The sequence below is a fragment of the Poecilia latipinna genome, unplaced genomic scaffold (assembly GCF_001443285.1).
Source record: "Poecilia latipinna isolate Pla-1442-1.1 unplaced genomic scaffold, P_latipinna-1.0 Scaffold35, whole genome shotgun sequence".
Taxonomy (NCBI): domain Eukaryota; kingdom Metazoa; phylum Chordata; class Actinopteri; order Cyprinodontiformes; family Poeciliidae; genus Poecilia; species Poecilia latipinna.
Genome location: NW_015112651.1, coordinates 124,157 through 147,346, shown reverse-complemented (window position 1 = coordinate 147,346; position 23,190 = coordinate 124,157). Strand labels below are relative to the sequence as shown.

The 23,190-nt window shown below is 38.8% G+C and overlaps 2 protein-coding genes across 3 annotated transcripts in view; both read left to right on the top strand.

Annotated features, from left to right (window-relative positions):
• rapgef5a (Rap guanine nucleotide exchange factor (GEF) 5a) overlaps window positions 1-20,779 on the top strand; it is a 55,133-nt gene extending 34,354 nt beyond the window's left edge. Inside the window, exons 10-26 of one of the 2 annotated variants that reach the window (XM_015042901.1) lie at window positions 6,195-6,340; window positions 7,204-7,304; window positions 11,842-11,920; window positions 11,997-12,141; window positions 13,537-13,628; window positions 13,720-13,759; window positions 13,893-13,971; window positions 14,194-14,343; window positions 14,593-14,690; window positions 15,015-15,137; window positions 15,758-15,936; window positions 16,017-16,107; window positions 16,197-16,247; window positions 16,396-16,483; window positions 16,573-16,637; window positions 16,878-16,932; window positions 18,029-20,779. In XM_015042901.1, coding sequence (XP_014898387.1) covers window positions 6,195-6,340; window positions 7,204-7,304; window positions 11,842-11,920; window positions 11,997-12,141; window positions 13,537-13,628; window positions 13,720-13,759; window positions 13,893-13,971; window positions 14,194-14,343; window positions 14,593-14,690; window positions 15,015-15,137; window positions 15,758-15,936; window positions 16,017-16,107; window positions 16,197-16,247; window positions 16,396-16,483; window positions 16,573-16,637; window positions 16,878-16,932; window positions 18,029-18,147 — 1,701 coding nt within the window. In that variant the 3' untranslated portion in view covers window positions 18,148-20,779. The remainder of the gene's footprint in view (window positions 1-6,194; window positions 6,341-7,203; window positions 7,305-11,841; window positions 11,921-11,996; window positions 12,142-13,536; window positions 13,629-13,719; window positions 13,760-13,892; window positions 13,972-14,193; window positions 14,344-14,592; window positions 14,691-15,014; window positions 15,138-15,757; window positions 15,937-16,016; window positions 16,108-16,196; window positions 16,248-16,395; window positions 16,484-16,572; window positions 16,638-16,877; window positions 16,933-18,028) is intronic. The other variant, XM_015042909.1, reaches the window with a different exon arrangement.
• An 808-nt stretch (window positions 20,780-21,587) lies between these two features.
• On the top strand, window positions 21,588-23,148 carry LOC106953823 (ladderlectin-like). The gene has a single exon (XM_015042876.1). It carries the CDS (start codon window positions 22,027-22,029, stop codon window positions 22,513-22,515), a length of 489 nt encoding a protein of 162 aa, XP_014898362.1. The 5' UTR covers window positions 21,588-22,026; the 3' UTR covers window positions 22,516-23,148.
• The last annotated feature ends 42 nt before the right edge of the window (window positions 23,149-23,190 follow it).

Below are 23,190 nucleotides of genomic sequence, written 5' to 3'. Positions count from 1 at the left end.
GTTTTTTTATGCAGGGAAATTCATCATTGCAAGCAGCCAAGTGTTCGATCATGGGTATACAATGAAGGCCTCCCACTTGGCGGAATAATAACCTGGCTGTCTTCTTCACCTGACTTATATCTTGTTGAGAACTTCCAGGTCCTTCTGAATTTGCCAGCTAAATTGAACCCTATTTTAAACTGTGAGATTTAAAAAGAGGAGAGGGAGAGAGAGCAACTCTTCAAACCATATTTGGGTGCTATGAGTGGTTCTGATTGGGATTATCTTTTATGCATAGTTAATTGCAGTCAGTGAACACAAGAAATGTGTTGAATCCTTCTCTTTTTGCTCGGTTTTTCTTTAATTTGCTGAAGGATTCTGTAATTTAACTATTGCATAATAACTATGCACTTTTGTACTCTCCTTGAAAATGTAATGCCTCCATTGTTCGGCATCCAGATTGAATTTATTAGATTTTGGATTGTCTCAAAACTACTGCACCTGTTTTATAGAGTCGTCTTCTATCAGCAATATGACTTGCCTAATAACACCATGCATCTCCATGATGGATGGTGACGCTTTGCAAACTCCTACTTGTAATCTGCAAAATAATTTGTGGCTATATGGTTAGCGTGAGTGGGAAGTGATGGACGTCATGCGGGTAATGTTGTCACTGCTGTCGTCACTCTGAAACACAATCACAGGTGTTAGTCATGGATTCAGGTCAGGAATCAGGAGAGTAAATCCTGATCAACATGATTGGTGCCTCTGTGCCTCCAAGGTGTAGACAAGCACACAAGTGTGCACATTTCCTGCAGCTCTGACCCATCTGATTATCACTCATGAAGACAGAACTGTGATCCGACATAAACACCAGCTCGAACTGTCACTGCAGATAGACTGGCCTTGGCTTTATTTAGATTACTTTTAACAACCAGCACTTCTCCGCTGCAGCTCGTCTGATGGTGGGTGTTAATAATGGCTCGCTGCAACGTGAGCTCATGCTTTTATTACAAGCTGTCAGGAACTTTGTATGTCTTTCAGTTGTGCTCACTTGTGTGCGTGTCACTGTTCTGGCTGGAGCTTATAATCATTTGTAAGAGCTTTTATGCGCATGTTCATGTGCTCCCGGGCACTGTGGCAGACTGAGTCAGTGGATGCTCATAATGAGTGGGGTGTTAGTGAAGCTAACTTATAATCCCACTCTACAGTGTACACCTAAAGGCAGTAAGCGAAGCAGATGCAGCCTGATTTCACCTTACATCACACGCTGCTTGTAAGATTTGTTGTTGATTAGCTAGTGTTTGTTTGAAGCCCAGCTGTGGAAATGCTTTTGCTTGATGCACAGTTTCACTTTTCTTTTTTGTTTGCAACAAAGCAAAAGTAAATATGTGCAGGAATGTCACATCCAAGCATGCAAAGCCAAAGAAGTTCCCCATGGCTGCAACCTTGTAATCATTGCTAGATTGGTAAAGTGGTCTTTTTTTGTTGTTGTTGTTTTTTTTTTTTTTACTATTTTCATTGGGAATTTAACATCTAAATGTCAAAGGTTAACTATGGTAATTTTAAGATTATTCTTTTCAGCAAATCAGAATAGCTTGTGCAGTGAAGTGTTTCAGAAAGTGGTACAGTGTTGCTTGAAGGGAAATGTCCACAATAACATCTTATAAATCTTTATCTATTTAGCCTGATCCTGATTCATGTTACATAGAGGTAATGCTTATCTTTACTAAGAATTGTGCTAAAAGAAAGGGCTGCACAAGCAAAACATGCAATTGATGTTGTTGAATTATAACATTGGTTGCAATTAACCCATGTGTTCCTCTTTTTGCAATGAAATTCCAAGCACTTGAAATGTAGTCCTCCACCACAGGCTGTAAATTAAAAGCCGTTATTGCATTACACTCATGTTGTGCATCCCTTGAAAAAATTACAAATAAACATTCGTTGCATTTATTTTTTTTTATTTCAAGAGGGCTCTACTCACTTTTTTCATTTTAAACTGCTGTTACTTTAGCATTATTTTATGTAAATATTCAAGAACTATTTAAATAGATTTTTGAAGATCTGACTTGGGGGGGAGGGGAGTCAAATCTTCTTTTAAAAACCAACTGAACTTTTAAAAACTAATGATTTAATTAATTCGTGATGGTATTTTTGTCTCTAATTAAATATAAAACACATTTTCAAATCAAGTGTTGCGTTGTTGTACTTCATTAGTAATGGCTTCTTAGGGGATCACTGCAAGTACAGAAGAAGATGTAGAAGTGCTTTGATCAGGATGTAAAAATGATGTACTTGGAGTATATCCTAAGAATCACACTTTATGGTACATTTCCCTTAATTTCAGGTGTTAAACCTGCAGAGTCAGACTCTACCTTGTGGCTATAATTATATTTCAGACATCTCTTTTACCTGTACCCGTGAAAGGAAACTTTTAATTCAAATTAACGAGGCTCTTCAGAATCAAATAATCATCTGAACTGGGTGGAAATCAAAACTAAGCAATCAGTTCTATTCACAACAGATGCTGTTCTTCTTTCTAGATTATTGTGTTTTCCTTTCTTTCTTGATGGATAAGCTCTGACAAACCAATGCGAGCTGTTTCCATAGCGATACGACTGGTGTCTGCAGACTGAGCCGAGTGCCTCTCTGCCTTCTAGTCTCTTCTGACTTCAGTTTTCATATTGCTTGATTTGATCATCAAAGTTTACTTGAGTACAAGGTCGCTGACTTTCTGATGTGCTCATGAATTCAGGTATATTCACAGCTGTGCTGGTGTTACTTCCCACATGGCGAGGGAATTACAATACAGTGCTTGTTTTTTTGTGCTGCTGACCTAAAAGGATTGGGTTTCATTTTCTTATCCATTTTTCCCTGGAACTGTGCCCTGCTCTATCACAGCACAGATAGGGCCCAGTCCCTGGAAGAGAAAACTTCCTCTCAGGTTTCCATGAAGTCCACCTTTCCTCTTGAAATGTTATTATATGAGCGCACATGGAAGATATTAAACTGTAGGAATAACATAGAAAAACTGTGAAAAAGCATCCTGATTTATTGTAGGGTGTGAAATACATAATGTTGTTTTTTTATTTTCATGTACCTAATATGGACATTTTACTTGTAGTTTGAGTTGAGGGTATTGGCTTATTTTCTGCTCTAAAATCCCCAGGTTCTGTAGCATAAAGTTTCCCTGTTATGAAACAGAGATGTGGCAAAATCTGTGAAAGAAAACTGTATTGAACTGAATTGAAACTGAATTTGTCTGACACCCTGCTAGTTATGATGTTCAACTGCTAATGTACAATCCTTCATTCTTTCATTTTCAGTTTAATTCAATACTAATACCAGTATAAAATCTGCTTTAGGGTTTTAATCGACCTTAGAAAAAAAGTTGGAATTAGCAAGTCAAAACAAAACAAAAAGAAATTAAAGAACTTTATTGAATATTGCATATCAGATTTAAATGTGTTCTGCTTGTTGTCATTAGTAAGTCCTTGTTACTCCCATTCTCATTTGTGTACTTTCACAGTAGCTTTCAGTCTCCCATCTTCCATCTGGCTTGCTTTTCTCATTTTTTTTTATTACATAAGCTTCTGGTCTCTCCCATTCACAATATTTGTGTTCCTTCTCTGAGTATTTTTCCTTTTTAAAGGTTTGCAGCCTTTCTGAGGCTAACATGATCTCCTTGCTCAAATCGAGAAATGTTTTCAGAGGTTATTGTTACGAAACAGTTATTGTAATAATTGGGCTTAACTTTGAATTGGTTTCTGGAAGATTTTTATCTTAAATCTTGTGTATTTAACACTCCATTGCTCTATTTTGAACCTAGAGCTGTTTTTCTTGGCATTGATGTAAAGGAACACAACGCATTTTCTTCTTCTTTGTTTATACAGTGCTTGTTCTTGGTTACATAACGTCTGTAGTTCTGGCTGGCTTCCCCTTTATTAGATATCTGACCCTTGAGACAGGAACAGCCAGTGCTGATAACGTTGGGTGGTTTTTGAATCATAGGCAATGTGGTCTCATTGCATGTATCCCCTGCAGCACGTAGTAAATGTTATATCTTGACATCACATCTGAGCTGTTGGGTGTGGTGTTGGTACCAGACCCCAGCGTAATTAATTGAACGGTGTCACATCTCGTTAAATTGGCCATCACAGGCAAACAATGCTAATCTTGTGGCTCCACCTTGATGATGATAACAGCAGCGGAAGTTTAATTTTGTCACATTCACAACGTGACATTGTAATTTATAGTACGTTTTAGCGTTTCGGAGTTTCCTGTGATTGAAACAAAAATGTGAGGAATTGCAGTCATTTGATAAATTTTGCTTCAGGACAGAAAGGGGATGAAAACTATGGTGGCAAAAAATGAAACATATTTTATTCTCATTTATTTATTGTATAAAAAACAGCTGTTGTATTTAAATAAAAACATCCTCCAGCCAAATGTTAATGTGCCGGGAGGATGATTCACTTTACCCTCATAACTGAGCTGCTTATTGTTGTATGAAAGTTTGCATGTTTGTGTCATTTGGTGAAAGTCTCTCCATTGTAAAGCACTTTGGGTGGTCTGTATAACTTGGAAAACACTGCAAACATTTAGTTAATTCACCATTTAAAAATGCTCTGACAGATATCTAAAGCTTGGGATATTGTTTTAAGACCTGACCCTGCTTCTGGACAAACTATATTCTCGAACAGTCAGGCTTCATGATGCCGTTTGTTCACTAATTGTCCCACTAAACTTCTAAGACGGTTAAAAAGCAATTGGATTCATATTTACTCCCAGGCGAGCTCTATTTTCTAATTAGGCGAATTGGTTGAATTGAGTTTTATTTAGTGGTATCAGAGTAAAATTTAGAGTATTAAACATTTAGAAATCAATGTATTTTTATTGAACTTTACAAATACTTTGTCACAGGAATTTGTGGTTGTAACACCTTGGAAATGCACCGTGCAGCTGAAAACCCACCGGTATCACACCTGGGTAGGAGGATCTGGTAGCAGCTGAACATCTGGAGCACATTTTGCTAGAATGACTCATTAGGAATCACAAAGAGATCTGGGAGCATATTGTTTTGTCTGACCCAAGTCATGTCCCACCTGCTGCCTCTCAGGATCAGACGCTCCCTTTTATCCGACAGTCAAAGAGATGGCGTGTGTGGATTTGTTTATGTTTGCTTGCTGGTGCACGTCTCTTTTTTTTCTTTTTTTTTTTTTAGTGTTATCGAGGAATCTGAGCGATCATTTAAAGAAATCTCCACACTCTGACTTATAAATGCTTTTGTTAGGGCTTGGTAAAGGTTAGTGCAACTTTCACCTCAAAATCATTAGGTTTAGTATTGTTAAATATGACCCAACTAAACAAAAAGTCAACCCTTATGTCAGGAACTCCATGTCAGTGTCGTTTGTTGCGACACAGACTGCAGAGAGCATCTGCTCCTACTCCTCTGCCTTTGATCTCTATCTCTTGTCTTCTTTTTCACTTCTAACCTCAGGCTGTTTCTTCTTCTGTTCACCTGGGACTTATTTCTATTTCACTGGACTGTCACGGCAAACGTGTGTCTGTGTATTTCTCAGAGCTGCTGCTGCTCCTTTTTTGAGGATGAGATAATTTCAGGTGTCAGCCCACATAGCTAGCTTTCCCTGCAGTGTAATTTAATATGTAGCACCACCACCCCTTTAAAAGAAGGGAAATGTAATGCTTCCCTTTGATGGTGCCAGATGAGGCTGTGTTGATATGCTTGAACTTGCTGTATAACTATTTCATGTCTTTTCAGGTAGTTTTATTTCACAATTTAATTTTCTCTTTCAAGGATTTAATTATTATGACCTGCCAAAGTGGTTATAAGGTGTTTCTTGTTGTAGTTCAGAATGTTCCTTGATATTCAGAATTGTCACTGCACCCTGGTGGACAAAGCCTGTAATTGCACCTGGAATTTCAACATGTCAGGCTTTTGTGTGCTCTGCTAGTATGTACTGTTTGCACACATGGTTGCATCAGTCCTGGATGGTTTACATATATATGCATATGTATATATGAAGTAACTACTGTCTAAATAATCAGGAGACACTGTAGATTAAGGTATTGACATTTAAGACTAGGATCCATTATGAAGTCTGGGTGATTTATACATCAAGCGTGTTCGGCCTTCCAGCAGTTTTGTCCTTGTGACATGCCTGTGTTTTTTTTTTTTTGGTCCCCACCAGGAAGCAGTGGGGAGGGTTTGTCTGAAGGAGAGAGGACGGGATGTGTTGGTGTTGCGGAGAGTAACATCATCAGTGACGTCGCCGTCCGACCGGCCCTCACCTACATCGTCTGGGGGCGTGTCCAGAGAGGACGACTGCAATAAGAGGTTTGTCCCTCTCCCTTCATAATGAGAACCCTTCACACTAACATTAACAACAAAAACACATAATTACCGTCCTCCTCCCTCTACTTTTCTCTTTTTGCTTTTCGGATCTCAACTTGCAGAGGTGCAAAATAGCAGTGGGGCTGTTGAAACTGTACTTGTGTGTGACCAAGAAAATGTGTGCTTAAGCTTCTGGCTTGGAGCAGAAGGGAGAGAATGGCTTTTTGTTCTCAGCTGAAAGGGAGAAACAAGATGACACCAAGATTCTATTTATTTAGGGTCGTATAGTGTACACATTCAAAGCTGATTTCTTTCTGCAGTGTCTGCCAAGACCCTGAGGCACAAAGCAGGGAGTGTCAGACAGGTTAGGAGTCTGCCTGCGTGTGTGTGTGTGTACACAATTCAAAGCGTCCTCAGTAACAATCAGCTCCCTCACAGGTCTACTGTAGGAGCTGTCAGAGAGAGGGCTTTAATCTCAAAGGTTTATAGCTGACAGCAGCAGCCAGCGAGACATCGAACCCCAGGGAGGATCCCCCCACCCCTCCTGGGGATGCAAAACTTAGAGGAGGACAGATTGTTGGCATATGATAAGACATGAAGATGAACTCTGAGCTAGCTACTCTTGCACAGGCAGAGGAGGATATAGTTGACGATGATGATAATGATGAAGACGACTGTGAGGGGGGCACTGAGGATGGAGATTGTGGCGTTTCGGACACATGTGCGTTTGACGTTCCCCATTTTCCCTACATCGACGATGAAGACGTGGAGGAGGAAGAGAAGGAGAGGAGATGGAGAGATGGAGGTGACCGCACTTTGTTCTCCAGTCTTTTTGAAGAAGACTTTTGCGGTTCTTCGCCCTACAGGTACGTGGTGGTGTCAGGAACGCCGCTGAAGATCTTGGAGCATCTGCTCAGCGACCTCCGTCTGGACGATCAGAGGGGAGCGATGGAGAACAGAGAGAGCGGTAAGGTTAAAAACACACACCAAACAATCCGTGTCACAAACTACAATCAGTAAAAATATTGATTCGAAATGTTAGAAAAAACTAAACTTGGATTTAAAACGATGATGGCTGAAGTCAATAAGTGCTTTTAGACAAATAATCAAACCGCACCTAGCATATACCTGACTTTGCTTTTGTAAAAACATACCAGGGCACTTCATACCACAACGCTTCCTAGGAATTAACTTTTCAGTGCAGCACAAGTTCCAACACAGTCCAGCTTTCAGTTTTATTCTAATCTCAAGTGGCTTCAAACCGACGAGGTGTGCACTTCTTGTCGGAGCCTATATATGATTGCAGCTGCATGAGTCAGCCCATCCAGGTGCAGTCATTCAACCATGTGATTGTGTGTAAATATGAGGAACATTTAGGAGGTTAAATGCTATAATGAGACTGTGAAATAACAGCTCGAGGGCACTCAAGACATTTCTACAGCAAGTAATGTTCAGAGATGCTTTGGATTCATGTCTTATTTTAGCTGCAGCTGGTATTTGTTGGTGTTCCTTGTGGTCTTTTTAATAAAATCTGTGTAGCATGCATCTTTAGTCAGCCCCCTTACTCTGATGGTTCTCAATAAAATCCAATATAACCAGTAGCCTCCAGGAGTCAGCTAATTGCTCAAAACAATTTGTGTGATCTTGGTATAAAGCAGACTGTTCGGTGAAGTTTTTTCACTTAAGCAATTAAGTAAAAAAACAGTATTATGAGGTTGTGGAGAAGATTAAAACAGAGCAGGGTTATTAAACATCATCCAAAGCTTTGAAGATTACACAAAGCAGTGTTAAATGAATCATCTGAAAATGGAGTACGACACAGCTGCAAACCAACCAATACAAGACCCGTTAGTCTAAACTAGGAGGACATTACTCCAAGAAGCAGCCAAGAGGTGAATTGTAACTCTGGAGGAGCTGCAAAGATCCACCGCTCAACTGGGTTATTCTGTTGAAATGACAACAATTACATGTAGAACAGTGGCAAGACGAAAAAGTGCTATTGGAGAACCCCGTAAGCAGCAGTGCAAACATGTAATCTGGTCAAATCAGACCAAAAGTGAACATTTTGTCCTGCATGGTATGTGGTAGAAAAACAACACTTCAGGACTTTATCAGCATCAGATTGAGAGGATAGTGTATTTCACCTGAGGCATTGTAGCTCAGCAGTTTTGATGGGAGAATGGCTGGAGTGAAATACTGAATCTGGCTCTAAACAGGACTGTGAACCTTAACATGCAGCCAGAGCTGCTCTGAAAAGGCTTTTGATCAAATCTGTTTCATGTATCAACCTTATTCATTTGAAATTAAGCAATTAAAATTGCTTCTCATTTAGACTCTGCATCTGAGTGAGCACAAACTATTTTTAAGCAGTGCAATAGCACAAATTTTAGTTTCTAGATGGGCAAAATGCTGCATTGTGGGGCAGCTGATACCACTGATGCCTTGCAGCGAGAAGGTCTTGGGTAGAATCCCAATTTGAAGTTTTATGGAGCTTTTTAATCTCAGTGGGGTTTTCTTGGTGAAATAAAGGTTAATTAAAAAGTTTACAAAATCTCCAAGTTCATGTGTGGATTCTCTCCGGGGCACGACTTCCTGCCACGCTCCAAAAACACAAGACCCACGTTTTTTGGTTACTCTAAATTGTCCTTAATAATTCTAGCATGTTAATGAATGCGAATACTTTTGAAAGAAATTGTACAGTGCAGTAATACTATCTTTACATGTTTAATACTATCTTTATGCGTTTGATAGAAGTGGTTTGTGCATGCAAACTAAATTGAAAGTCTCAGATTTGCTCAACATTTCCAAATCTGATTTTCAGTAACCTTTCTAAATTTGGGATTAACATTTCTGCACAAGATAAAGCAAAAATGTGTATTTCTTAAAATTTGTTCCAGCATACCTTCCTCAAAATGGCTTTTTCTTTCTTTTTTTTTAATAACACTTTAAGCATTATCTTTGAGCCAAAAGCTGCTTAAATTCTACTTTTATTACTTTGGTACATCAGGGACACTAGTTGGGTATTATTAAGCTATCCCACTGCCTGTTAGGATTTGTTTTTGCTTTTAAAGACAGGGAGTCTTTATGCATCAGTTCAGACCTCAGTACCAGCAGCTACGAATAGTCCACAGGGAGCCATCTCGCTGAATTGCAGGAAGCAGAGGAAGAAAGAGGGAGAGATAAATGTGGGAGAGAACTGAGATGGGCTTTGTCGAGGAAGTCTGGCTAATATTTATTCACAGAGGAGAGTAAAGGAACGTAAAGAGAGAGAGAGATAGAGAGGCAGGAGTCTGAGACTGTGCCCGTGTTTGCCTGTCCTGTGCGTTCATGCAGCCGCAGGAAACATGTACATATATGGTGTTTCGTATGTTTGTGTGCGCGAGTCCCTGAGGTGGTGCCAAGCATCAGTGTGCTGTTTTAACTGGCTTAGCTGTGCAGCGTGTTGAACCTGCTCTAACATGCTTTCATGGAGAGAGCGCGATTACCTAAACACCCCATTGCTGTGAACACAAAAAAACGCACATACACTCACAAAGGTGGGGGGGGGGGACAGAAGCAGCAGATTACCACGATTAGTTCAGCACACACATTTTATCCACCTTTTTCCCTTCTTGCTCACAAGAGATAAAATCCCCAAGGTCAGAACTGAATGAGTTATTCATTAGGGTGCTGCTTGCATGTGTGTGTGTGCACGCTGCGCCATCTGCAACTATGTGTTTGACTTTGTGCATGCCAGCGGGCAAACGCAGGGGGGCATATGTTCAAGATGAAAATGGATATTTATCATCGCACCGAGCCGAGAGAGTGTGAGCGTAGGAGGTGAGGAGTAGTAGGAGGAAATATAAACGGCAAGTCGTGGAAAATGAAAAACGGGGGATAAAGAGAGAAAGGGAAGCTGTTGGAAGACGTGATGGAGCGGCCAAGCGGGGAGACTTGGAGCAGCAACAGACCTGGTGGAGAAATGGTTTTATCGATCGCAAAGTAAAGACGGTAACAGCAAAGCAAGTTAACAGCCTTTTGAGATATGATGGGCCCTGTCAGACCCTAAAAGTGCCTGAAATATTTCTGTGAAAAAAGTTGCAGTTTTATTTCTAAAAGAAGGACAGCTGATCAAATATTAATGCCACGGCCTGTGCTCGGTCTTCTATAATTGATTTCTGTGCTCTCTGCCTCACGTGGCCACATTTGGGTCACATTTTTTAATTTTTTCTTTTACAGGAAAACACTTTGACACCACACACACACGCGCACGCACGCACGCACGCACGCACACACACACACACACACACACACACACACACGTGAACACAGAGTACTCCTACCCCACAACAATGGCTCATTACCCATGGGCGCTGAGGGCCATTTCCGTTTGATTCATACCCAATGATCACCTGCTGAGCCTCGCACTCTCATGATATCCCACTTGCACTTCAATCTGTTCTACTCTACCCGTGCTGTGATGAAAACACTTGAGTTAATGGGTTATGATGTTCATGCACAAGCCTGTAACTTCATGCAGCTGATCTATCACAGCTAGTTTAGATGTGGTGATGTTTAAAACATTTTCTTAACGTTTACAGCTATGGCACATATATTACCTAACCCTTTTCAGGCCACTATATGTAATAACAGCAGTAAAACTGTCAACAAACATCTGGTACCCGAATGAAATTTTCCAACTTGTTTACAATTTTTTTTCAATACAAACGTGGAAACATTTGCTATTGGTGTCTTGTTTGTGATATAGTGTAAACTACACCTTCTACATGGATCCAACTCACAAGAGATGATTCACTATAATGGTTTCACAAAGAAGAGGTAAGGTTTTCACAGAGATTTCGGGAAATCTGGATATCTCAGTTTCTTCATGCCAAGCTGGGTAATAAGAAAAAGAAGTGAAGTTCTGGGATGTTTTATTTGTCATGAATCATACTATAATATTTGAAGTAACATTCATTCTTCATATCTATAAGCTTTTTTTGGGCAGTTGGTTTGATTTCAACGCCCTTAGTGGACAGAACAAGTGTACTTCGGTAGTGGCTAAGATGTTTCATCTGCTGATCTCAAGTCTTGTATCTTGTGCCTCCTCAAGTGGAGAGAGTTCAAGCTTACACCATTTTAACACTTTAGTGACTGCTGATCTGTTTATTTCCAAGTCAACATTCAGTTTTAGTTTATTAAATGTCATGTTGACACTTGCTGGCTCTTTTACCAGAGAGGAATCAGCCAACAGAGTGGTTACTGGGATAATTATCATCATTAACTGGTGTAGTTCTAGTTTTTTTTTTCTTCCAGAAAGGAATGTTGCCTTTTGTGCAACATCTATTGTTTATTTTTTTATCTGCCAATCATTGCTTGGTCCTTTATTAATTTCATCAACTTCATAACAAATCAAAGGGCCTCAGGTGTCGGATGTTGTCTATTCTAAATGTTTAATAGCATAAAGGAAGTAACATCAGAGGTATTTAAAATGACTCATGATGATGATGTGCTTTGTGTTTCAGAAATGCTGCTGGACGACTTCCTGCTGACCTACCTTGTGTTCATGTCCACTCACGACCTCTGTCAGGCGCTGCTGGGACAATATCCTTACAGCATGCAAATCCCACACACACAGCCCCTTCACTTCTTGGTTTGTCGTCTCCTTGACCACGTTCACTTATAGCAGTGCACGCTGCAGGGGCCAGGAGGAAGGCAAAGACGCCCTCTTTAGGAAGCGCAAAGTACTGCGGCTCGTGTCCCACTGGAGCAGGCTTTACAAGGACTTCCTCAAAGAGGAGGAGCATGTCAGGAGCTTCATGAAGGTATGGCAGTCACTTCTAACACTTGCTTGTCAATTGGGTTTCTATTTACACACCATCATTTTGATCGTAAGGTGTCCTTTTTTTATCGTAAGGTCAACTGAGGACTTTGTTTGTCTGTGACTTTTTTCTTTTTGCTGTTAAATGTTAACGTTTCCAGCTCTATAAAAACATCATGGATTGAAGGGGTATAGTTGTAGTTGTTAATCAGTGATGGAAGTAACTAGCTTAGGTTTAGTTATTAGCTGTAATAAGTCAAAAGTGAGTTTACCAGAAGAATCTGACCGGACCTTTTTTGGGTTCTTCCAGAGGGGCAGCGAACACAGACTCTGTTACATCCACACACTCACCCCTCCACTTGCTCGTTCTTTCATAAACTGACTGACTGCTCCTTTGCGCTCCGACGGGTTGCCATAGAAACCAGAGTGGTAGGATTGGCAAGGGTATCATTTTATGTGGAGTGCGTAACCCAGGTGATAGTTGCCTAGTAACAGAGGGATGAGAGGGAAGCTGGGATTTGTGGGGCTACGGAGGGTCAATGACAGTGATAAAGAGGTGTGTGTGTGTGTGTGTGTGAGAGAGAGTGTGTTGAGCTGCACAAGGTTATTAATTCTACACCATACACACATGTGAACACGCTTGCACTTCAGAGCATGTGCTTCATCTCACATTGGTTATTAAATCAGCTGCTCAGACTCTAGTAATAATGAGCTTAATGGTATTTAGTTTTTTTTTTCTGTTTCTTATTCTGATATTTTCTTGAACATCTGACTAATCTCACTAATTAAAAAGCTTGTATTGTTAGTTATGAAAATGAAACTTGACATGTTGGTTTGGGATTGCACCGCAAAAAAGTTTGTATTCATGTGTGACCATGTGTGTCTTTGTTTGTTTTTATTTAATTAGATAAAAAAAAAAGCTGAAATAGTTCAGCATTTCTGATGTTCATTGGTTTCTGTCAAAGTTCAACAGTCAGGAAAATAAAATTTTGAATTATGCAGCTGCTGTTGAGGAAAAGCTCCTAAGATACTTTTAACTGAAACCGTTAGTTCATTCTGTCTGAAAGGATTTTTATACTCTAAGAGACTTTTACTTGATAAACATTCACATATGTTTTTTACACTTTCACTAATTTCACACTAAAATGCTTCACAGCTGCAAAATAAAACCTCAGTGTATCTCCCAATAAACCAGCCTATGCCTACTGCAAGATTCAATATGTAAAGCTAACGCATTTGGTGTCAGTTTGTTGCAAGTTGAGTTTTTTTTTTGTTTTGTTTTTTTTCCTCACAACCCTGACTATTCAGCATCACACTAACCCTTTTGGAAAAGACTAACTCTTCCTTTAATAAGTCCTGCTGTCATCAGTGATCATCATCTTCCTGTTCTGTCTGTCAGACGCTGTACAGGTACGTCCTAGAGGATCTGTATGAGTTCCCCTCGCTGGAGAAAGACCTGAAAGAGTTTCAGAAGCTTCTGCGTCGCAGACAGTAAGCACTTCTTGTCAGATGAGATCGATTTAAGTTTGTGCGTCTAGTTGCTAAATTCCTGCTTACTACTGTGTGTGTTGTCGTCTTGTAGCACAGTGGACGACTGCCCTCCCAACCAAAAGGTACGTAAAGTAAGCAGTTTCACATTTAAAAGTACATGAAGGTAAACTTACTGTTCACACTGAGTTAAACAGGTCTGCTAAAAAGACGCCACGTCATATTTGGAGGTTTTCAAAACTCAGTGGTTGTTCTTCTTTGTCTCAGAGTAAGCAAGCGTACCAGCAGATGAGTTTAAAGGAGAACAGTCTGCAGCTTCGCAATTCACCAGCGGACCAGAGAGAGGGTGAGTGAGACAAAAATACAAAGCAGCTCAACATAATTATGGATAATAACAGAATTTTGATTTATGTAAATTTCCTAAACACAGACGGTTTCCGTCTTTGTCTCCAATTTTATACTTAAAATTAATTTAGTCAAGCTGTCCTCTTTGAGCTTTGCATGTGTTTGCTCCTGAAGCTCTTTGCTTCTTCTCCTTTATAGTAAATATTTTCAATCAATTTTCCAGTGATATGCTGCGTATACGTGAGTCCTGACTCCTACCTAAGTGTCCACACACACGCTGCTCTGGAGGCTCGGGAGCTTCTGCGGATTCTGGGTCTGAAGCTGGACAAAGCAGAGGAGGACATGGTGCTGGCCGTGGTGTCGCATACCGGAGGTGCACAGTGAATTCACACCGTTTTTCAATAAATAAACGTTTCTCCTGAGATTCACTTATGCACGAGTCGTGCATAAGTGAATCTCAGGAGAAACCTTATGTAACTTCAGACCTAGTGATGATTTCCTGGATGCTTTGTGAGCAACTATTTCTAGAACGTACAAACCCAAATGGAACTTGACTTCTCTCTCTATTTTAGATCTTAATTATCATAATCATCTCTCCTTTTGTTATTATTTGTCTCTGCAGAGCGGAGGATGTTGCAGCCCAGCGACTGTGTCTATTCAGAGTCTCTGACCCCACAGGGGAAGCTGGTGGCCTGTCACAGGGACCTCACTGAGATCTTGGTGTGTAAATATTCTTTTGTATTCATGAATCAATTTCTCTATAGAGATGAATCTCAAGATAATGATACACTTCCTCAGAACTTTTTCTCCTTATGGTATTGTTACGTCAGCAGCGGTATGTTATAATCAGACATGGGAATGAATTTTCAGAAGTTTTTTCTTCTTTAATTCATGTTATAGTATCGTAATTAGGATCACTTTTATTAAAACATAATTTATTCAGAAGAAGAGACAATATTTAATGCAGTTTAAATAAATAGATTGTCTGTGTATCTGACATTTCTTTATATGTATATTTTTTTTTGTGTGTGTTTGTAATCGCAGCCTCCGCTAACGGACTGCGCCGAGTTGAGTAGGAGGCCGGTTCGTCTCCTGGGCATCAACACCTGGGATGTGGCTGCAGCGCTCACACACCTGGACTGGAGCCTCTTCAAATCCATCCATGAGGTATCTACACATAAACATAAATGAGTTGCATTCAAACATTTTAATGCATTTCAAATCAGATTGTGTCAAAAAAATTAAATAACTGCAAGTCTCGCCACAATTGAGTTTGCAATTAATAATCTTTTAATTAGTGAAAAACAATTCCTACACTTTTTGTCAGAACTTATGTAAGGCTGCACAATATTAGGAAATCAGCAAAATTGTTGAATATTACAGTAACAATATTGGTAGCAATAAATTCACATTGACATTATGATAAAGCTGACATCTTTACCTGCATGGAATCTGGCGTCTGTGTCATATTTAGCATTAATTCATGACACTTGAACTCTAATACTGAATAAATACTACATTTCTCCTCTTACCTTTGTGAGAAATATCAACGGGAAAAATGGTGGACGGGATAAAGTCCCACTGCAATTGATGCTGATGCAGAAAATAGTTCCCAAGATACTAAAGATGAAAAAAATGCTGTCAAATGTTTTGTTTTGACATAAGAGAAAGAGACGTATCCTAGCTTCTATTGCAGTATTCTTCTTTTTTTTTTTTTTTTTTTTGTCATATCCCTTATTTTTTTGACAATTGATTTCTTTCAAAAAATGTTTCCATGCGTCATGCAGCAGGAGCTGGTGTACTACACTCTGAGTCGCGCTCCTGGCTCCGGCCACACGGCGGCGCTCTCGGTCCTCCTCCAGCGCTGTAACGAGGTCCAGCAGTGGGTCATGTCCGAGGTGCTCATGTGTATGTCTCTTAATAAGAGAGTGCAGCTGCTGAAGAAGTTCATCAAGATCGCAGCTCAGTGAGTGGACACAAAATGAAGAGCGGAAATCTAATTGGGAGCATCAAGATTCTGATTTTGTTTTCTTCCTTCATTCGTAGCTGCAAAGCCCAACGAAATCTGAACTCTGCGTTTGCCATTATAATGGGTCTGAACACAGCTGCTGTCAGCAGACTAAACCAGACATGGGAGGTAAGGATGTGTGTTGCTGGTCTTTGATTTAGATTTAGATGCAAACTCTGCGCTGGATGATTATTAAATTCAAACACTCTTGTTTTCAGAAATGCCCTGGGAAATTCAAGAAGTTGTTCTCAGAGTTGGAGCTCATCACGGTGAGAATAGAGAGAGCGCGTTGCAGGCAGAGCTTCAAATGTGCTCCAGCATTTTTTTTTCTTTCCTTTTTGGTAGACAAATCCTTAAATTTCTCCCCTTCTTTTCAAGCCTTCTAAAGCGTTTCTGTCTTCCTCCGACTCTTCACAGGATCCATCTCTGAACCACAAAGCTTATAGGGAGGCCTTCAAAAGGATGAAACCTCCTAAGATCCCTTTCATGCCTCTTCTCCTAAAAGGTATCCTCTAAATCCTTCACTCACACATAAATATGAATTTTAAAAGCAACTCTGAGTTAAACTTTAATATGCCTGTCCACTGCTTTTAGATATCACTTTCATCCATGAAGGAAATAAGACCTTTCATGACAACCTGGTTAACTTTGAGAAGCTGGTGAGTGAAGTCTTAATTTTTTGCAGATTAAAACATTTAAATCAAACATTACAACAGATTATTTATTGAAAATCCTTGAGATTGTTTTTCTGTAGAAAAAAAAATTCAACTAAATCCTCCTTTGATATGAATGAATTGTAGGTGACAGAATATGTAGGGTTTACCTTAAAAGATCTTCTATTTTTTCACTGCTAATAATGAAGCTTTAGTGTTTGAACACATCCTCTCTCATTTCAACAGCATATGATAGCAGACACAGTGAGGATGATTCGCCACTGCCAAAGTGACCAGCCAGGTGTGTATCAGCATTTATGGATATTTGTTTTAATGGCAAAAAATGGCAAAAAGAAAAAAAATAAAATAATAATAAAAAAAAAAAATAAAATATATATATATATATATATATATATATATATATATATATATATATATATATATATATATATATATATATATATATAAATAAACAGAGTTAATTAGGATTTTAGATTCAAATTGAATTGTGCAGAGAGAAAATTGTCAGAACATTTTGGTTTCTTATCTGCCAAATCTGGAGAACCAACAAAAAGAAAAGATGTGAAACAGATATTTGTGCTCAGATGTTTTTGGGTAGAGGAAGAGCCAAGTCAGTGTCTGGTATGTGGATCTACGTCCAACAAGGAAAGAAAACAAACACTTCTTAAGAAGCAGGTTCCAACCAAGCATGCGGCACTGCTTAGATATTTTTATTTTTTTTAATCTGAAAGTGCAATGGATCAAAGTCATAATGTTTGTTTGTTTTCCCGCAATGACGGCTACTTCAAGAACTAAATGTTGTCCTTTGGCACATACGCATGAAATGCTTCCTTGAGCACTCAAAATAACTTCTTTTTTATGTTGCACACTTGCATGTAAAGTCAACAGGAAGTGGTGGCGTAACAGTGTAATTTAATAGATTATGTTAAACATGAATACATCTCTGAACAGACCAGTTAAGCATACAATATAAAACAATTTTTTTAAAATACAGTTTGTGAATCTTTAAACTCATTTATAAGAAAACAAAGAATGGGAATCATGTGCATCTTTATACTAATTATTTAGGATAATGTCTGTTTTATAAAAGGTAAAGTCAATTTGTGAAATGCACCGTCTAAATTTGTAACGTTTTTGATGTTTGCGACTAATTATTGGAGGGGTTCTGCTGCCACCTGCAGTTCAGTTAGAGCATTGCATCTGCACTGGGTCAGCCGATTTGGTTTTCTCTTACAGTTACCAAGCAACAGTTTCTACACGGGCTTTTTGTTTTCGATTTATTTATTTTTATACATGTCCGTTGAGCTTCACAGCGGGAAGGCTTCCAGGAAAGACTCGTGTTTGACTTCAGCACATGTTCTCCGTCTGTCTCCTAGGCAATGAGGTTATCGGAGTGGACAGCGCGGAGGTGAGGGCGAGCGTTCACTACCTGCACATCATCGACAATCAACAGACGCTCTTTGAACTGTCGCATAAGCTGGAGCCGCGCGCTTAAGCGTAAACCTGTGTGACAATGGGGACGCTTTGTACAGCAAACTGCCGCACGTACACTGCAGCAAGATCACACAACCAGCAGTGCTGTGAGATGAACAGCAGTCTGTCGTCCAACACGGTCCACTCTCAAAAGGCTTTCATACACTCAACTTGTGCTTTTGAAGGGTTTCTAACCACCACTCTCTCCCTGGGAACCTTCTGCAGAAACCGAATCCGTGCAGGAAGACGGAGAAACGGAGCGAAGCGACGAGGAGGCTGTGATTAGTTTGTACAGTACCTGCTAGGCTGATTAGGCCTTTGTTTTGTTTTGTTCTCGTCATCAGTTGGTTATTTTCCTGTTCCTTTATTTTTGTGAATCTCGCTGCTCCCATTGACCATCAACAAAGACTTGATAACCGTGTCTCCATTTCAAACCCAAAAGCATTTAGATTTTCTTTTTTTTTTTTTTTAACAAAAAAAGAAAAAAAAAAAAACTAAATGTGCATCATAGACTGTCCAATATGATTTCTATTGCATAACTCTCACTTATTTTCACAGACTTGCTATTAGGTTGTGCAACCTTTTTTAGTTATTGTGCAGGAATAACTAAAGCCAACTGGTTCTGGGTTTGAAAGCCTGAAACAAACCCTCGTACTCTCACCTCTATGATGTTTTATTGTGAATAGAAACGATTAGTTAGCTTTGTACATACCGTGGAGCTGGCGGTTTTCAGTGCCAAGTGTTTCTGTTGAGCGCTGCAGCTCGGCCGCGCTGCAGCTCTCCTGTCCTGTTTGCCCCGTTAACAAGCATGACGTCCGCTCCTTGGATCATGTGAAGCCAACCTGACTCCTTGCAGAGATGCTTTTTGTCGAGATGTGCTATTGAGCCTGGTCTCTAAGGAAACGGTCCCAGCGGAGATCAATGTTTTGCTCTTTTTCTTTTTCTTCTTTTTTTTATATATACATATATATCTTTAAGGTTTATTGTGTCGATGTCTTTTATTCGAAGTGCAGCACAACAGAACAGCTTTGTACCACTGATTCACTTTCATAGGAAGAAGACGGATTATTAATGCCTACTGACTGAAAATAATGTTTCATTTCGAAACAATCTCATTTATACTGTGAGAACTAATTCAGGACACTGAACAGATTAATGGAACCAAAGGAAATGGCTTTGAGATTTTTTTTTTTTTCAAGTCACTGTGGGGGAAAGCCTGACTAGATAATAACATTTTCTATTTTATGCCCACACACAAATGCAGCTCGAAAGCAGAAAGCTATTGTCTGATATACTGATGCTTACAAATCAACAAATCCTTCTTGTTGCTCATTGGTTGTTTTATTACATTTCTGTAAATGCCTTTTGTTTGTTTGTTTTTCCTCCCTTCTTGTCACTTCCTTGCAACAGTGCAGCTGTGATATTCTAAATGTTAACTCAGACAAGCATTTGCTGCCTTTTTTGGACTTTTATAAGGTTTAAATTAGGGATAAAGTGCAATACTGTGAAGATTCTCTTACAAGTGTTCATTTGGATTTCAAAGAAAGAGCTTCTTTTTTTTTTTCTTTTTTCATGGTTGTTACATCAGTAGGAGACATTTCCCCAAACTGTGCCAAATGTTTTTTCTAGGTTCATGGTGTGAAGAAATATTTCAAAATGAAAAGTTATCAGTCTGACTGTCACCATTACGATTTGGATCCATTTGGAAGCATTGTTGAGAGCTTTAAACGCTTTATCTTAACAGGATTAGAACCGATAAAAGTGAAAGATGATGTTCAAGCGCTTATCGTTTAAGAAGTTTTACTTTTGGAAACTGAAACTGTGCCGGTAAATCTGCTGGTTTGTATTTGTTCTTCGAGAAGTCGGTCGGGATAACGGCGAAAAAATGTCACAGTCTTAAATTCAGCGTAGTTATGCCTGAAACCTGTTAAACAGCATACCAGCAACCTCTTGGTGTACTGAGATAAATCAATTTGAGATGTCAACTTTTTTATACGATAATCGCGATTAAATCTTCTTTAACAATATTACAAGCTTTGTTGTAAAGATGCACCTGATGACGCTCTCACAGCGAATAGTTGCTAAGGCTTATGCATCAGAGCACACATCTGTTTGAGTTCAAAGTGACATTCAAATGTTTTCTTTTTGGTTAGCATAGAGCCGTGCATGATGTACATACAGACACCCTTTGCTGATCATGTGTAAAGAAGTTAAGTTGGTTATTTATTAAAAACCTGTGTTTATTTATAGTGACTAAATGTCTTTGGTTTTTGTGCCATCCACAGTTTTTTTGAGGAGAGCAGGTGTGAGATTAATTAAAGCTGCAAAGCATCCGGGGGTCAAATACGTTTTGTGCTGTAATGTAGCCACTAGAGGGCAGCAGAAGTGCAATAAGTCTGTCAAACGTTGAACGGACAACAGGAGGCTGTATTCAGTGTTTTATTAGCCGCTGTTATAGAAGTGTACAGTTCTGTTTTTTTAAAGCTGTTGTTCAAAACCTGTTTGCATGATAAAAAAAAAAATACACAAAATTCACAATGTAAGAGTTTAAGGAAAAGGCTTTGTACAATTGTAATATTGTTTATGTGTAAATATGCCTATGTTTGGTATGTTATTTATCAGTTGTAAAATGGAAAAGAAGTGAATCACAAAGCAACTCGTCTCCTTGTCTTCTTCAAACCTCAGGCAACTGAAGTCTTTTATTTCTCTAAAATGCAGCTTCATCATTCAAAATTCAATTGAAAATTACAGTCTAGGATATGAGACGTCCACAGGTGCTCTTTTTGACTCAATTGACATTTTTTCCCCATGATTTAAGTCTGGGTGATGTTTCCGAAGAGCCATAAATGAGCCAATTATAAGATAATGAAATTAAACCTCTGTTAAAGCATTTTTTGTCACAAATTCCCTCTCTGGATGTAAACAGTGGCATGTAGTTTTGTGTTAATGAGTTAAAGCTTCTTACTCATAAATATTTCAAGAAGTGTTTTCGTGGTGTCAAATTTTGAAACAATTTCTTCCAAAGACATCAACATCCCCTCATTAAAAAGAGCTTATTACATGACACTAGTGTTGACTTATCTCGTCATGTCAGGATCAAACATGAAATGGATTATTTTCAACCCAAAATTGAAATGAAACTATTTTCAGTCCATGCTTTTCATGTCTTTTCATAAAAGATGTATAAAGACAAATCGTAGATGCTTTTCAAGATCATATTAGATATGGCTCCATTTTATTTCTGAACGTTTGCATCTTTTCAGTGGAACAAGAATAGATTTACCTTGTAAACCATTAACATTTACAGGAATAGAACAAGGAAATAAAAATAGAGCAATAACCGTCTGGGACACTTTATTTTTTTTATTTATTAATTTATCTATTTATTTATTTTCCCAAATTTTCAAATAATTTGTGTTTCTTTTACCATAATTTATTTTGTACTTATTTATTTAGTTATTTCTTCAAAATACCAGACTTGCAACTTAACTTTGTTCTTGTCTCTCTGATGACATACTTTCTAAATATTAAACCAAATATTCTGGTCAGTTAATAAGTACTTCTTATAAGTACTTCCTTTTATTCTTGCGTTTTTATGACATAAACACTTTGAACTTGTTGTTGCTTGAATGTGCTATATGAAAAAACTTAACTTCATTGATTATCATTCTGTGTTAAGGAAACGGATAAAGAGTTCCAATAAGGGACAGCGTTTATGGGAAATCAAAGCAAACACTAAAGTAGCTCATTAACAGGAACACGATAGATGCCCTTTTCTGACGAATATAAAAGAGAACAGGTGAACTCCTGTCTCTCCAGAACTCTCTTCAGCATCCATCCCTCCAGCAAAACTCCAGCAAAACTCTGAAATCTCTCAGAATCAAGAACATCAGACTCCAAGATGATTTTTCTGTTCCTCTTGTTTGGTCTCTCTGTGGCTGCTGTGGTTCCTTCAGACAGACAGGAGATGAAACTACAGCGGGGCGGCTGTCCCCCGTTCTGGTTCGGCTTCAATGGACGCTGCTACAAGTACATCGCCACTTTGATGACCTGGGCTGATGCAGAGCAGCACTGTGTGAACCAAGGAGCCAACCTGGTGTCCATCCACAGTCTGGCAGAAGATAACTTTGTCAAAATGCTGATCAGAAACTTTGATCACGCCGAGGGAGCCAACTGGATCGGACTGTCTGACGCTCAGAAGGATGGAACATACTTCTGGTCTGACGGATCTCGATTCAACTTCAAGCTGTGGAATGCAGGAGAACCAAACAACTCAGGAGGATCTGAACCGTGTGTGCTCACCAACTGGGGCTCAGCCAAGAGATGGAACGATAAAGTGTGCACAGACAAATTCTCCTCTGTTTGTAAAGCTCGCCTAGATTTGCAATAGCTGCTGACAATGTTATTCTAAATCTGTTCAGTTGTTTTAAATTTGTTGATCATAAAAGGTGCAAATGTTTTGTATAATTTCTTTATAATTGGACCTTGCTTTATCACTCCTTATCAATACTTCTTTGTATCCTAATATTATTATCCTTTAGGTGTGTTGGTCTATTTAAATGTATGAGATGAAAGAAATTTGCATCTTTGTACACAATTTTATTTTGATGAAGTATAAAAAATATTTTTACTTTGTGACACCATGAAAAACTAAGTTTTGAAGGAATCTGATAATGTTTTTAAAATTATAAGTCTTTGTTTTCAATGGTTTCATTATCTCCATCTATGTATGAAGTGAGGAATATTAAAACCATAACAGAGATGAGATGACATGTTTCACAGGTTTAATTAGGAGGGAGAATAACATCTTAAATCATTCGAGTTTTAATCAATCAAACTATATTCCTGTAATAAAAATAATTAGAAGTACGTTTTAGGTTAGATAAGGTATTTTATACTAAAACAAATATAAATTGTACATCTGTAATTAGCACACTGAGTATGATACCAAAATTATTTTTGGTACTAAAATAATTTAACCTGAAGAATGGTGGGTTGGCCACTGGGGGTTTGGGAGAGATGCAGAATTAAAAATATTTTAAAAATATATAAATATATATATATT

Coding starts and splice junctions, on each gene's coding strand:
- LOC106953823 (XM_015042876.1), top strand. CDS start 22,027: ATGATTTTTCTGTTCCTCTTGTTTGGTCTCTCTGTGGCTGCTGTGGTT.